We start from the raw sequence: 16,995 nt of genomic DNA on the forward strand, positions 1-16,995 counted from the left end.
AAGGAGGTGGAGTATCACCTCATTGGGATCCCTGGAAAAGCAGCAGCAGCAGCAGCCCTAAATCGGAGCAAATCCTATTGCCTCAGGTTATCTGGAATGACCCACCAGACCTCCTTTTAAGAGAGCCAGCTGTGTGCAGTCATGGGCTTCCCTGAGAGCTCAGCTGGTCAAGAATCCACCTGTAATCCAGGAGACCCCAGTTTGACTCCTGGGCCAGGAAGATCCCCTGGAGAGGGGAAAGGCTATCCACCCCAGCCTTCTGGCCTGGGGAATTCCATGGACTGCAGTCCACGGGGTCGCAGAGTCAGACATGACCTAGTGACTCGCTTTCACTGTGCGCAGTCATGACCCTTCTATTAGGGAACAGCCAAGCAACCCTCGGCCCAAAGCCTGATCTCCTTGAGGCTGAACAGGTGTTTAGCCATTAAGATGCACAGGCACATGGAGGGTGTCTGAGGCTTCCTAAAAAATAAAAACATATATACTTAAAAAAATACCCCAGACCCCTTAAATCTTATATTCTAAGCTTCAGTAATTACATTTAAACTGATACACTGTATATAAGTTGCAGTAGTCAGTTTTATGAGTTGCTGAAGTCTATAGAATTGAACTATTTTTGGATACAAGAGAAAGACAGATCCTTAATTCCTTCCATCTGAAACAAAGGTTTTAATTAAATGCAAATTAGATCTTCAAGATTTGGTTCAACATTCACCTCTCAAAATAAGTCTTACAAAAAAATAAAAATAAAATTCCCCCAAACACACTTACCATGGTTATTTCCATTTAAAAGAAAAGCAATTATTTATCTATGTACCAATTTTTACACTTATCAATCATGTTTTAAAAAGAAACAACTGCTAACCATGTTAAAGTACAAAAATCTATAGAGCTTAATTGATATCTTTCATTTCTTCTCAATTGCCCAGAATAGTATTGCACACATAATAGGCATTACAAATATGTTTCCTAAATGAAACTTTATTTTTACTTTATATTTTTCACATTTTAATGAGCAGTTACATGTATAAAGCTGTATTTATCCATCTGTCTTTTCAGATAAACATCCTAAATTACAAGCATCTTTGATCAAGAATAAAAATAGTTCCACTTTATTATGTTGGATAAGAACAGTCTAATTAGAAACCAGCGTCTTGTTTAGTTGAGAAACTAAAAAAGATCCCATTTTTTGTAAGGTGAAATATATATTAAAACATATATATATGTATTAATATGTATGTATATACACAATTAAATGTGTATATATATATATATAAGTAAATTCATGTATAATAAAAATAAAGAGAAAGAAAAAAGCAACTAGGAAAAGAACATAATACAAGTATGTACAATGTCTATAATTGAAATTATATTACTATTTTTGATATAATTATTATATAGATTTTAAGGAACAAAGACAGGTAAATTAAAATGATTCATATTAAGCTTTATATGATCAGAAAACTGAGTATATATTAATATATAGTTCAATGTTTTATTATTAACAAAAATAATATATCTTTGCAATAATGCAAGTTCCTAATTTATTTTACTATGTTGTTTTTCATTAACATATTGCTTTTGCCTCAAAAAATTTCAAGAACTATACCTTTATTTTTATAGATTGATTAGAAATTAATAGTAACATGACCCTTATTTCTAATAAGTTGTTTTATTACTCTCAGCTTCTCATATAACTTCACCTATAATAGAAACACCATTTCTAAAATGTCTCTTATTATATTAAAACACCAGTGAAGCAATATTCTGAGAGATCTCAAAAAAATGCTTCCACATTCAGTGTTATTCTAATGCAACCTTTGGATGTTAGTCTACAATTCATATCTTTTTTTCTCCCCTTTCTTATTTAAGATGATTCAAATTTTTGAAAACAGGAAACCATGTTCAAAGGTACCCTGTAATTAATTAGTATTGAAATACATATATTTAAATTGATCTAATCAACAAAGCATTAATAAACAGGAAAATATCTAACATGTAAATCTTTTGGTATCATTTACACTAAGCATTATATTTCTCTCATGATAAAATTCCTGCATATGAACTTTCATTATTTTTGCTACATATTTATGACACTAATAGCTTAAGTACCTATTCTGACTAGTTAAAATATTAATAAATTAAATAATTAAAATGAAGTTATTGATTCCTTTCATTCCTATCCCTTATCCATATTTACACAGAGGAAGCAAACATCTGATTCAGTTGTTATGTGTATCTCCAAACTCTAAGGGATACACATTATTTTTTTTCCCCTTGCCTTATATCCCATGGAATTGCCTGCTGATGTAGCTGCTGAATAAATATCCAAACAGAGAGAGCACTGCTTTCTTCTATGAGTCATTGTTCTGGGTCCAATCTCATTTGGCTTAGGAGAAGCACACCCTTCTCTTTTTCATGAGAGTTAAAACTCTGCACCAATCCTTACCAGCTGAAATTCTGCTAGTAAGGCCTGTGCGGTCACCAGTTAGAGAGGCTAAAGGTGGTGATTCACAGTGGCAGTGCTGACATTACCATTAATTAACAAGTCTATGGTGAGTATGGTCTTCCCTGGTGGCTCAGTGGCAAAGAAACTGCCTGCAAAGCAGGAGACCTGGGCTACATCCTTGGGTCAGGAAGATCTCCTGGAGAAAGAAATGGCAACCTACTCCAGCATTCTTGCCTGGGAAATCCTAAGGACAGAGGAGCCTGGTGGGCTACTCTCACAAAGAGTCAGACACGACTTAGTCAGTGAGCATGCACGCGTGGCGAGTATGTCTAGCACTACCCCATGCAATGTGGAGATGCTTACCACCAATGATAATATGCTTTGAGGCCCTGAGTATAACTTTAAACCAACAATGAAAGTTCCCTTTCTTTTCTTTTACTCTCTTATTTATTGAAATTTTTCAATACCTGGTTCACATTAATTCAGTCTGAAGACCTACTAGATTCTTCTTCATTCATTTGTTCATTGGAATGTATAGTTATAAACCAGACAGAAACTTCTGCTTTCAAAGGGATTATACTTAGTGACATTAAATGAGACAAATAAGATATTTAGTATCCAGATGTATCCTTATGCTTTGGCATTGCCGTTATTTTTCCCAATGGTCAATATTTGAAGTTAGCCTTGAGTCCTAGTTCTTTTCCCCCTGGAAGAGTCTACTAACATTGCCTTTGTAAGGTTTTCTTCTCTACTATTTAAATTCCTGCTACCACTAGGATATTGTGAAGTACATTCCTGTAATCTCATTCCAGAATTATTATTATAACAGGCTCAATCCCTTTCACCAGGCAGCATTCTGCTAGAGTTATTACATTAAGCACACAAATACGATCATATACATCATGTGTTTAAGTTTTCTTCTTATTCATTCAGCAAATATACATTGAGGGACTCATATGACAGGTATCAGTCCAGATCTTTGCAATATAATAGTGAACAAATGAGATAGTCTCTAACTATATGGAGTTTTTATTATAATAGAAGAAAACAAACAATAAGCACATAGGAGCAGAGAAAAGAATATTAGATGATCTCTCTGATAAAGTAGCTTTTGAACAGAGACCTAAAGAAAGTGAGGGAGTAGGCTTAGCAGGTCTCCGTGGAAACATCATGGTAAGCAGAAGGAATAATGGTAACAGCATGCCCTTGTAAAGACTAGAAAATTGTTAGTGCAACCAAAGTAGAATGAACTATGGAAAGGAAGCTACGACTTGAGTTCCTAGAGACATTGTAAGGACAGAAGTCATGAAGGGTCTTAGAAACCACTCCATGGGCTTTGGGAATTTTATTCTGATGGGAAGCCAACAATGATTTAAGCCTTGATGTGAAACGAGTTGACATATTCTAAGAAATTTATCTTGCTTGGTTCGCTGAGAAAGGATATGTGAGAAAGTATGGTGATTCAGACCAGGGTGGTATTTTGTAGGGGTGGTGAAAATTGGTTAAATTATGAATAAATTATGAAGACAAAACCTACAGGATGACTCTAAGGTTTTTACTTTTGGAAACAGTGGTATGAAATAGACATTAATTTTTAGGGGTAAAATGCAGATTTGTGGAAACTGACAGAGAAGACCAGAAGCTCAGTTTTTAATCCATTATGCTTTAAATTTCTATTGGATATAAAAGTAGATATGTCAAATATTTAGTTGGATTATACAAGTATGAAGTTCAGGGAAATGATCAGTCTAGAGATGTAAATTACTCAATTATCAGTGTCTAGATGGTACTTAAGCTGTAAAATAGGTTAGGATTATCAAGGGAGTAAATATGGGTAAAAAAGATTGCAGAGTCCACATAAATAATCCATCAAACTGGCCTCTCAATTCCTTGATGTCATCAGTTCCAATGAACTTCATGCCCTCTATACTTCATCTATTTCCATGACCACAACCTGGATCTTACCAGCAGCTGGCAATGTTTTGGTCCTATAGTGCTTAAATCAAGCATCCTACTCTCTTGTAACCTCTTCCTACACTCACTGTACCGGTTTTTCAACTCATTGAGATCCTTTCCTATATTCGCTGCAATTCTTATTCATCTTAGACTTTATGATATTCTTGCTAATATTTTCAATTACGTTGCTTCATTGGTCTTCCATAGTAATTGCCTGTCAGAACAACCTGAAATCAAAATGACTGCAGGCATTCCCCTGTCCCATACCTGAGCTACAGAGCACTGTCGAAGCAAAAGCAAGCACAGCTTTATTGACATATTTATAACCAGTACAAATTCACTACCTACAACAAGTAGACCCAAAATCTTTCCACTAACCCATCTATGGTTTGCATAGTTTGTCTACAATGCATAATGGCTAAATATATCTTCTCTATGTTCTTGAACTATCTTAACTCATCATCTCCCTACCACTGTCAACTAATTAATTCTTTTTTACTTTGCGGGTAAAATAGAAGTCATTCAATGGAAACTATCTCAACTTTATAAGCGCCGCCCCCGCCCCCAAAATGTTTGCTTCAGTTTCCATAATTTTTTTCTACCCTTATTTCACATTTGAACTGACATTGCTCTTTCTATATAACATGCCCTGGAGTCCACCTTATTCTGCTTCATTCAGTGACCTATTAACTTCTCTTGCCTCATTAAATTCTTTCCCTCTCTATGAGCTTTCCATAGGTTTCAACACACTCAAATTTTCTCTCCTTAAAAAAATTTCTCAAGCTTATCTCTAATGTTGGCTATTATTTCTTTTCACTACATTCATAATTAAACTCTTTGCAATTATTTCCTTAAACACAGAATTCAATTCTTATCTTCCTATTGCTCAGTTCAGTTCACTCGCTCAGTCGTGTCCAACTCTTTGTGACCCCATGAACCGCAGCACGCCAGGCCTCCCAGTCCATCACCAACTCCTGGAGTTCAGCCAAACTCATGTCCATTGAGTCAGTGATGCCATCCAGCCATTTCATCCTCTGTCATCCCCTTCTCCTCCTGCCCTCAATCTTTCCCAGCTTTCAAATGAGTCAGCTCTTTCCATTAGAAGGCCAAAGTACTGGAGTTTAAGTTTCAACATCAGTCCTTCCAAAGAACACCCAGGACTGATCTTCTTTAGCATGGACCGGTTGGATCCCCTTGCAGTGAAAGGGAATCTCAACAGTCTTCTCCAGCACCACAATTCAAAAGCATCGATACTTCGGCACTCAGCTTTCTTTATAGTCCAACTCTCACATCCATACGTGACTACTAGAAAACCCATAGCCTTGACAAGACAGACCTCTGTTGACAAACTAATATCTCTGCTTTTTAATATGCTGTCTAGGTTGGTCATAACTTTCCTTCCAAGGAGTAAGCATCTTTTAATTTCATGGCTGCAATCACCATCTGCAGTGATTTTGGAGCTCCCAAAAATAAAGCCAGCCACTGTTTCCACTGTTTCCCCATCTATTTGTCATGAAGTGATGGGAACAGATGTCATAACCTTAATTTTCTGAATGTTGAGCTTTAAGCCAACTTTTTCACTGTCCTCTTGTACTTTCATCAAGAGGCTCTTTAGTTCCTCTTCACTTTCTGCCCTAAGAGTGGTGTCATCTGCATATCTGAGGTTATTGATATTTCTCCCCGAAATCTTGATTCCAGCTTGTGCTTCTTCCAGCCCAGCGTTTCTCATGATGTACTCTGCATATAAGTTAAATAAGCAGGGTGACAATATACAGCCTTGACGTACTCCTTTTCCTATTTGGAACCAGTCTGTTGTTCCATGTCCAGTTCCAACTGTTGCTTCCTGACCTGCATACAGGTTTCTCAAGAGGTGGGTCAGGTGGTCTGGTATTCCCATCTCCTTCAGAATTTTCCACAGTTTATTGTGATCCACACAGTCAAAGGCTTTGGCATAGTCAATAAAGCAGAAATAGATGTTTTTCTGGAACTCTCTTGCTTTTTCGGTGATCCAGCAGATGTTGGAAACTTGATCTCTGGTTCCTCTGCCTTTTCTAAAACCAGCTTGAACATCTGGAAGTTCATGGTTCACGTATTGTTGAAGCCTGGCTTGGAGAATTTTGAGCATTACTTTACTAGCGTGTGAGATGAGTGCAATTGTGCGGTAGTTTGAGCATTCTTTGGCATTGCCTTTCTTTGGGATTGGAATGAAAACTGACCTTTTCCAGTCCTGTGGCCACTGCTGACTTTTCCAAGTTTGCTGACATATTGAGTGCAGCACTTTCACAGCATCATCTTTCAGGATTTGAAATAGCTCAACTGGAATTCCATCACCTCCACTAGCTTTGTTTGTAGTGATGCTTCCTAAGGCCCACTTGACTTCACATTCCAGGATGTCTGGCTCTAGGTGAGTGATCACATCATCGTGATTATCTGAGTCATGAAGATCTTTTTTGTATAGTTCTTCTGAGTATTCTTGCCACCTCTTCTTAATATCTTCTGTTTCTATTAGGTCCATACAATTTCTTTCCTTTATTGAACCCATCTTTGCATGAAATGTTCCCTTGGTATCTCTAATTTTCTTGAAGAGATCTCTAGTCTTTCCTATTCTACTGTTTTCCTCTATTTCTTTGCATTGATCACTGAGGAAGGCTTTCTTATCTCTCCTTGCTATTCTTTGGAACTCTGCATTGAGATGCTTATATCTTTCCTTTTCTCCTTTGCTTTTTGCTTCTCTTCATTTTCACAGCTATTTGTAAGGCCTCTTCAGACAATCATTTTTCCTTTTCGCATTTCAGTTTCTTGGGGATGGTCTTGATTCCTGTCTCCTGTACAGTGTCATGAACCTCCATCCATAGTTCATCAGGTACTCTGTCTTTCAAATCTAGTCCCTTAAATTTATTTCTCACTTCCACTGTATAGTCATAATGGATTTGACTTAGGTCATACCTGAATTGTCTAGTGGTTTTCCCTACTTTCTTCAATTTAAGTCTGAATTTGGTAATAAGGAGTTCATGATCTGAGCCACAGTCAGCTCCCGGTCTTGTTTTTGCTACTGCATAGAGCTTCTATATCTTTGGCTGCAAAGAATATAATCAATCTGATTTCGGTGTTGACCATCTGGTGATGCCCATGTGTAGAGTCTTCTCGTCTGTTGTTGGAAGGGGGTGTTTGCTATGACCAATGCGTTCTCTTGGCAAAACTCAATTATCCTTTGCCTTGCTTCATTCTGTACTCCAAGGCCAAATTTGCCTATTACTCTAGGTGTTTCTTGACTTCCTACTTTGGCATTCCAGTCCCCTATAATGCAAAGGATATCTTTCTTGTGTGTTAGTTCTAAAAGGTCTCGTAGGTCTTCATAGCATCGTTCAACTTCAGCTTCTTCAGCATTACTGGTTGGGGCCTAGCCTTGGATTACTGTGATATTGAATGGTTTGCCTTGGAAACGAACTAGATTATACTTGAATTACCCCACTACAATTACTCTCACCTAGAACACCTTTTGGTCTCCCCTGGTGTCTCAGTAGTAAAGAATCCACCTGCCAATGCAGGAGAAAGAGATTTGACCCCTGGGTCAGGAAGATGCCCTGGAAAAGGATATGACAACCCACTTTAGTATTCTTGCTTGGGAAGTGCTATGGACAGAGGAGCCTGGTGGCTACAGTCTATGGGGTTGGACAAGAAGAGAAGAAGAGTTGGACAAGATTTAGCAACTATATAGCAGACCATCCTTTATCCTCCTATTGCTAAATTTCAATGGGCCACTCTGTTCTTGAACTCTCAACATCATGAATCTGCTAAAAATCCTTTTCACCATCCTCTTGTGACCTTGGCATGTATAACTGCACATTTTTCTGGTATTCTTTCCTTGTAATCATCTGTTTTTTTTTTTCTTTTTTGAAGCATACTCTTCCTCTTACCTTTACCTTTCCTCTGATCTTTAAATACTTTTCTTACTCAGGGCTTTATTCTGAATTTTCTTATCTTCTCATTAAGAATACATTTTTTTAATGTACTGATGAACCTATCTGCAAGGAAGGAATGATGATATAGACGTAGAAAACATACTTGTGGACACAGTGGGGGAAGGAGAAGATTGGACTTGAGAAAGAAGCATTGATATATATACACTACCGTGTGTAGGAGAGACAGCTCTTGAGAAGGGGCTATATAACACATGGAGCCTGGCCTGATACTCTGTGACGACCTAGAGGAGGGGGACAGGGGGAGGGGAGGGAGGCTTGAGATGCAGGGGATAAATATATAATTATGACTGATTTGAACTGCTGTATGCTAGCAACCAACACATCATTGTAAAGCAATTTTCCTCCAATTAAAAATAAATTTAAAAAAAAGATGAATTTTGGTTATTAGTTCAAAAAATACTACATTTTTTGGAGAGATTTCATCAACTCCAATAGTATCAACTATTTCACATGTTCTATTTTCTTCAACTACTCTAACTATTCTACATGTTCAAATCAATGACTAATATCTGACCTCTAAATTCTGAAATCATTCACATATTCCCAACTCTGACACCTCAATTTAATGTATCAAAAATTGAACTCAGTATCCCCTCTCCAGAAACGCTCCACCTGGTAGGATTCTTTTCTCTATGTATGGTACCTTTATTCACTAAATTGTCATATTAGAAAGTTCAAAATCAGCCTGACCTTTTCCATAAGTTTTTTTCTCTCCCCTCCAAGCCACCCCCTATTCCTGTGTGTTCATTAAGTCCTTAATAGCTCGTGAAGCAGTTTATTCCTCTCCATTCTCACTGTCACTTGATGGGCTCAAACTAAAAATTTAATGTTTTAATAAAATAAAATGTTGACTTTCCCCTGAGATATTGCCTCAATTAGTTTTCTAATACACTGGTACAAGAGCCAAAAAAAGTCACCATGATCGTTTTTATCATCTTCCTTCGGATGACTGTAAGAGCCTCTTTCAATGGTTTTTCTTACTTAAGCTTTTCTCTAAATCTCTCTTCAGTAGAGCCAGGAAAATGTTTCTACAGGACAGAATGATTAAGTGACTCTCCTATTTAAAGACGTTAACGGGTCCTCATGTTTAGTACAGAGCACAGTGCTTTTCCATGGAATTTCCTCCTCTTGCCCTGTGCTATCTTTTGCCTTCTGTCTCATCACCACCTACCATCCTCCAGCTTACTTCGTATGCTGCTGCTGCTGCTAAGTCACTCCAGTCGTGTCCGACTCTGTGCGATCCCATCCCTGGGATTCTCCAGGCAAGAACACTGGAGTGGGTTGCCATTTCCTTCTCCAATGCATAAAAGTGAAAAGTGAAAGTGAAGTTGCTCAGTTGTGTCCGACTCTTCGTGACCCCATGGACTGCAGCCTACCAGGCTCCTGCGTCCATGGGATTCTCCAGGCAAGAGTACTGGAGTGGGGTGCCATTGCCTTCTCCTATTTCATATGCTAGCCACTCTGTTTTCTAATTTTTCACCTACACATATAGTATTTCCTTATTTAAAATTCCATGCTTGACTTTTTTCAGTTGGCAAGCTTCAACTCATTCTAAAACTAGATATTGTTTCCTTTTATTTGCCTTCTTTGATCCTCCAGCCACCTCTTACTCCCAACTTGGATTACATGATCCACTTACTTACTTTCATCTCATCCTGTGCTTATATTACATTGCAATTATTTTACCAACCTGTCGCTTTAACTATATTATAGGATGCTGAAAAAAGAAACTGTGAATTGCTTACCACAGTATTTCCAAAACCTAAGTAAATGTCTAGCACACAGCATACACTCAAATATACACTAAATTCTGACTAAACGAATAGGACAATGAAAGTAAGTAATAAAGCAATAGAATGTTCAAGGTGAAAAAAATTAAATTAGATCACAATTCAAACTCACATTTTGCATTGCCTTATCTTTTGAAGCAAGTGAGTAGAACATTGGCATTTTTTTGAAAAATCAAATTAAAATCAGTTTGGAGACTTTAAAATTTTTATGCTATTTACAATTTGAAAAACATATAACCCGATCTAAATACCACCCTCAGGAAAATGAATTGGTTTTAAGTTCTGTGGAGTGTTTACTCAAATTGCTAAGAACCATCAGGAAGACCATTAAAAAGAGAACAGAAAGTACAAAAACATGGAATGTACAATTCTGGTTCCTCAGCGGGAAAAAAAATTAATACAGCTGGAGAATGTTCAGGACAGTGTGCATATCAAGCCTAAGGATACAGATTAGCTGGGTAGTCGCTTATTCACCATACTCTAGAAGTAAAGAGAACCAGTAGCATTTGACTAAAAGAAGCTTAGAAAAATTAAAACTTGAAGTTGTGTCGGAAGCAAATTTATAAATCTTATTACGCCAAGGTAATGAATAGAAAGAAACTAAGGGATGAACTGAATAGCCCCACGAGCACTGTTGTTGTAAGTCCCGGGTGAGGCAAGGACGTGGACTTCATTCAAACACTGATCCCAGCTCTGAACTACCAGGACACCCTGACATTTGACCAACGTGCTCAGAAATTTGCTTCATATAGTCCATCCATGGTTTCTCTCATATTACTCCTCATTAGATTTTGTCCATATTAACTCTTAAAAATAATCAGAAATAATAAGAAAGTGAATAGCTGGTTTATATCAGCATATAAATAGTAAGAACATTTCTTAAACCAAATGACAAAGAGAAACTCCTCTCATTGTGTACATTAGTCTGCTTAGGTCTGTATCACCAAACTTAACTTTTGTGGCCAAAGCTTAGCTACTAAATCCCCCCTGCAGACTTAGACGTAGCTAGCAGTATGGGACAAATCCTGGCTCCCGGGCCAACGGTTGGCCAAAACCTCTGCATCATTGTCTCATGGGCTCAAGAAAAGACACAGATCTGTCACACTGCTGATTCCGCATGATCCTGCATAGCCACAGCTCTCCAGATACGAGGTTCAGCTGGTGTAGCAGTTGAACTGTTTATGCTTTGTACCTGCTTTTCAGCACCCAAAATCCCCTTGGCCATCAGAGACTGAGTTGTTTAGACCTTACCCTGGCCTTCCTATCAGCTGGCCTGATGGCCTGACGACTTGATAATGTGAGACATCCCTGACATCTAACATTTCACAAGTTTTTCACTTTTAATAATGTTAACATTTACAATTTAAAACACTATGGTGAAATGGTGTATATAAAAAGCACTATTTAATTTAATAATGACATTTTAATGATCTATTTTTCTTCCCTTTATTTTATATGGGTGTGTCACTCAGTCATGTCTGACTGAGAGAAGGAAATGGCAACCGACTCCAGTGTTCTTGCCTGGAGAATCCCATGGACAGAGGAGCCTGGTGGGCTGCCGTCTATGGGGTCGCACAGAGTCGGACACAACTGAAGCGACTTAGCAGCAGCAGCAGCACGTCTGGCTCTTTGCGACCCTATGGACTGTAGCCCGCCAGGCTCCTCTCTCCATGGAAATCTCCAGGCAAGAATACTGGAGTGGGTTGCCATTTCCTTCTCCAGGGGATCTTCCTGACCGAGGGATCAAACTTGGGTCTCCTGCATTGCAGGCAGATTCTTTACTGTCTGAGCTATAACAGAAGCCCAAAGAACACTGGAGTGGGCAGTCATTCCCTTCTTCAGGGGATCTTCCCGACCCAGGGATCAAACGTGGCTTTCCCGTGTTGTAGGCAGATTTTTTACTGTTAAAAAGTTTCCTTATTTTTATATGTGAATATACGCAATATGCTTACACTAGAGGTTAATCTGTAGTCTAATTTTTGTGAATAAAAAATATATGCAGAATATATAGTATCTTTGATACAATTTTTCAAAGATAAGTTTAAGTTAACATAACAGGCAATATTTTTCTCAATGATAGAAGACATTTTGTCTAAGATAATTGTGTGATTTAGAAAATTCTGTAAGTTCTATATGAAGCAACAATGGGTTTCCAGCTTATGAATTTAAAAACATACTTCCCGAAATTCTTTTCAGAAGGAAACCATTGTAAAACATCTTGAATTGTCCCCTGAAAATAATGAATGAGCCAGTCTTCCTTTCATTATATAGAATAACAACTAAGACTACTGGAATGTTCAAAATACCTCCTTAACATTTAGAGTTAAAAATATCATGCAAACTGAATTCCTAGAGTTACACAAATTTATTCTTACCAGATATGCAAATGTATAAACACATTTGCAAATTTGAAAAAAATTTTATATACACTTGCTATCTGAAAAAATGTAACATTCACTTTTTTAATCTTCAGAAATCATATTCATATCTATTCACAGAAAATTTTTCAAGCTTTAAATACACTCATACTCAAAGATGGATCTGGTATTTCTATTACACTGGTAAAGATATTACTCCACAGCTATGCTATTCAATGAGAGACCATTCATTCAACATTTTATATTACTCTGTTCAATAAGCAAAAATTATAAGACCTTGAATTTCTTACCAATGAAAATTTCAACACAGAATGACTTTAGTAATACACTGTAAACATTTATTAAAAATACATAACTTTAGAAATGGATAATGAATAATAGTATTTAGAAGATCTATTATAAAGACCCTTCCTAAAGAAAGAAAAAAGTAATATGAAACTTCAAATGCACTTAGTTTATGTATAATTTAATCTGACTTTCAGTTTTCTAATCTGGGGGCAAAAACAGTATGATGATTCAAAGTCTTAAATGACTGATGCAACTGTAGACATTATTACCGTTTCACCTTCATATCTGGACTACTTTTATAAGCTATATAGAATATTAAAAAGTGGTTTTATTACATAGCTCTTGGTAATATGCTTTGGCTATCTCTTTAACAAGGGGATAGCTATTTAACAACAGTAAAAACAAATGTATACTGTTAAAACCCTAGATTGTCTAAGCACTCAAATACTCTGACATTTGTGTTAAGAATTTCCACTCTACAAAACGTTATAAAATAAACACACCTTCATGGTAGGATATGCCAACAGAGAACCTCTATCCTCATGATATTATAAATTATGTCCAAAGAAAAGACAAACATATGTGTAGTATAAAACACAGACACATATTCACTTCACTTTAGCTCTTAGAAATGAAGTTGGTTAAGTTTGCCTTCAGGTCATCAACTTTCATTTCTGGGACCTTTTTGCCACAGGGGCTTCTTCTAATAACAAGGTTTTAATGCTGAATCAATCTTCCATGGTTTGAAATTGGCCTTCTTGAAAGGATGTGATTAACTTATTTTAACACGAAAAGAGCAGGTAAGAGTTTTATGGCTACATGTAGAAGAGAGGTATTTTGCTTAGTTTTGAACAAGAGACAAATCCTCTTAAAACCAACTTATCTCTAATTGCAGAATTCTTTCAGGAATCAGTGAACAGTGAGGGAGGTATTTTAAAGGGAATGGACTTATTCTTCTAATAAAAGGGGAATGCTATGCACAAACATAATGCAAAACAGCAGGGTGAAATTACATCACATAAGCAGTGACCTATACTACTTGCATATAGGACTGGCCAAAAATCCTGTCATAATATACTTGCTGGGCTGACTTACATTTCATCTTTTCTTATGCTTCAGTGTAATATATTCAGGGACTAAATATAAGCAGCTATCTCAAGACAATACATTTTTTTTCTGCATAAATTCAGACCATGAAACTAACAGGACAGGAATGGACTAAAATACGTTGTTTAGCCTACTTTAGGAGCAAATTGATAAAGATTAGATAGCATCATGAGATACATGAGAGTAAGACAGGAGAGAAAAAGCTACAATTAGTTTTAACACTTCAGTGATGTCTTAATGTAATTATGGACTTCAGATAGATGCCTAGATGAAGTATAGCTGAAAATTGATAACACAAGATTTTGTTTCATATTAAACCTCACAGAGCTAAGTGAAAAAGAAGCAGTGATAAAAAAAAATTATACTTTGGCTATTTGTTGAAATACACTGAATTTTATCACTTGAGATAATGCCATAAACTTATCATTGTGCCTGAAGAGTGAAATCACAGGAATGTTATTTTACTGAATGTTTTCTGAGATCAGACATCACAGAAAAGACTACAGTGTTCCAATATTAGACTATCAATCTCTTATTATTGTCTAAAAATAATAATCTTCTAAAATTTTCATGTATTTCATGGGTAAAGTAGGAAAGAAACAGTGATATCAAGAATTAACACTGTGAAAAAAATGGCCTGAAAAAAAAAATCTTTTTTCTCAGTAACAAGAGAGTATATTGCAACCAAAATCATACACTTATTTGAAACAGTAAACTCTCAAGTTCCAAAATGTTTTAACTTCTGTTATAGCCCATTAGTAGGATGTAAGGTGTTTATATATTCTAATGAAGCTTTCATCCATATTTTTAGAGTCAATGTAGGGATGAATTTTACAAATTATTAAAACTTTTTAAAAGACCAAATGACACCATGAAGTAAGCTCACATTTTTATATTAGTTATTGTAATAGCTATATAGTTTGTAAAGAACCTATTCCCAAAAGTTACCTGTATAACTACTTGTATACAAGTAATCCTGATGATCTGGTATGTACATAATTCAATTTGTCAATAGTTAAATTTAATGAAGAATCTAACTTACCGGTGGATCAGCCCCCTTAGAACCAGCCAGCCCTCCTGTTAGGGATTCGATATCCTGAAAAGGGGAGAGGTGTTGATTGTAAAATGCTACTGAACAGCATGGAGAATTTCCCAGTCCCACCGTGTAATATATTTTTAGCTACAAAATGAGGGTACTCAACTACATTTTTGTTTTGTCTTTCGATAATTTTGCTTATGGTAAAGCTATGCCAATTGTTGTTATCTAAAGATCTAGATATTTTCTATACAATCTGTAAATAGAAAAAAATAAAAACAGATTAATTATTCTTGAAATATGCAAAGAAAATGGCCCTAGGTTAGAAAGCAGATGTTTCATTCTCTAAGAAGCTGAAGTGAGGGTGGAACTGAATAAAGAAAATTAAATGAAATCGCAATTTAACACATTATTTGCAAGAATTTTGAACCTATGGAAAATGTTCAAACTACAAAAAAATCTAATTATCTACAGTTCATTCAATCACTATACATGTTCAGTTGCTAAGTCGTGCCTGACTCTTTGCGACCCCACGGACTACAGCTCACCAGAATCCTCTGTCCATGTGATTTTTCCAGGCAAGAATACTGGAGCGGGTGACCTTTTCCTTCTCCAGTTACTACATATAGAAGATGAAAATTTAAACATATCTGGATAGATTAGCTATTCTTTCACAAGGATTGATTTCTAATCTTAAATTGGTAACCACAGTAGATCATGCCTGAGCAAAGATTACAATTGACAAAGATATCACAAATAAAGAAATGGGTGATGCTGTGGCAAACTAGAAAGCAAGTGCCCTGTTTTAGGGACAGCTGCAGCTCTTTTTTATCAGTTGTATGGCTTTGGTTCCAGGGTTACTAATCAAGATCTTTTCAAAAGAATCTAGAATTGTAGGTTTTTAAGTAAAATCTCTCGGGATGTTAACCTTTGCAGCTTTTAATTTTTAAACCAGCCCCCTCTCCTCCCAAATAAAAAAAAGGAAAACAAACAATCTGCTCAAAGGTAGCAGAAAGAAGTTTAGAGTTACATAAACAATTCACACTTTTTGCTAAAATGTTTCTTTCTTGTGAACCTGGTCACTCCTTATCTGTTTGCATCTAGCTGAAGGCACAGGTTTGAGGAATCTGGGGAAATGCAGTTGCAGCTAGAAATCAGAGATGAAAGAAAGGCATCGGCGTAAAGACAAAGGCAAAGAAATTTAAATATTTATGATCAGAGAATCAGCCAAACACGCGGATATTATTAAGAATGCTACTAATTCTCACGGTCTTGAGAAAAATTAATCAACAAGAGAATTCTGAAGATGCATGGAAAAGGCATTGTTATTCAAGATTTTTAACATGCTGAATTAAAGCAAATTATGAATTCATGGCTCTAAAGAGAATACAGATGTATACTTTTACTCTTTTAATTAAAAAAGAATTTTTGAGCTCATATTCTACTCTGAGTGTAAGTTGAGACAGTGTCCTACTTGCACAAAAACCCAAGTTAAACATGGCTTATCCATCACTTGACGCAAAAATAATTTTCAGGTGTGAACAACAAGAGACGTATGCGTGAATGCATTTATGTTGTAAAATTAATAGGTGAAATAAGCAAATCCCTTGAGAAACTCTGAAAATAGTTGAAAGTGAGTCAGTCTTTTAGATGATTGTTGAATATTTTGTCTACCAAATATAACTTAAATCTTTGACAAATGTGTCTACCTTGTTTTCATATGTCTTCTTAAATACATAACAAAAAGGGAGATACTAGAAAGTAAAAACATTAATTTTTATAGATAGTTTTAAAATTTGCTATTGTAATAATGCTATTTGATTAAAACATTCAAATCAAACTTTGATTTTTTTTAGGTTATGGAATTTAGATTTAATAGCTAATAAAATAATCACTACTTACTGAACATTTACTACATGCAGATATTCTTTAAATGCTTTGTATACATTATAAACAGTCTTAGAAAATAGCTACAACAACCTTATAAAGTAGTTATTCTTTTCTCACT

The 16,995-nt window shown here is 36.1% G+C and overlaps 1 protein-coding gene across 8 annotated transcripts in view; it reads right to left on the minus strand.

Annotated features, from left to right (window-relative positions):
- Positions 1-16,995, minus strand: part of PPFIA2 (PTPRF interacting protein alpha 2) — a 484,065-nt gene that overhangs the window by 377,258 nt on the left and 89,812 nt on the right. For all 8 annotated transcript variants that reach the window (XM_043880420.1, XM_043880449.1, XM_043880465.1 and 5 more), the window contains exon 3: positions 14,994-15,047. In XM_043880420.1, coding sequence (XP_043736355.1) covers positions 14,994-15,047 — 54 coding nt within the window. The remainder of the gene's footprint in view (positions 1-14,993; positions 15,048-16,995) is intronic.

Source organism: Cervus elaphus, chromosome 3 (assembly GCF_910594005.1).
Source record: "Cervus elaphus chromosome 3, mCerEla1.1, whole genome shotgun sequence".
In the NCBI taxonomy this organism is placed as follows: Eukaryota; Metazoa; Chordata; class Mammalia; order Artiodactyla; family Cervidae; genus Cervus; species Cervus elaphus.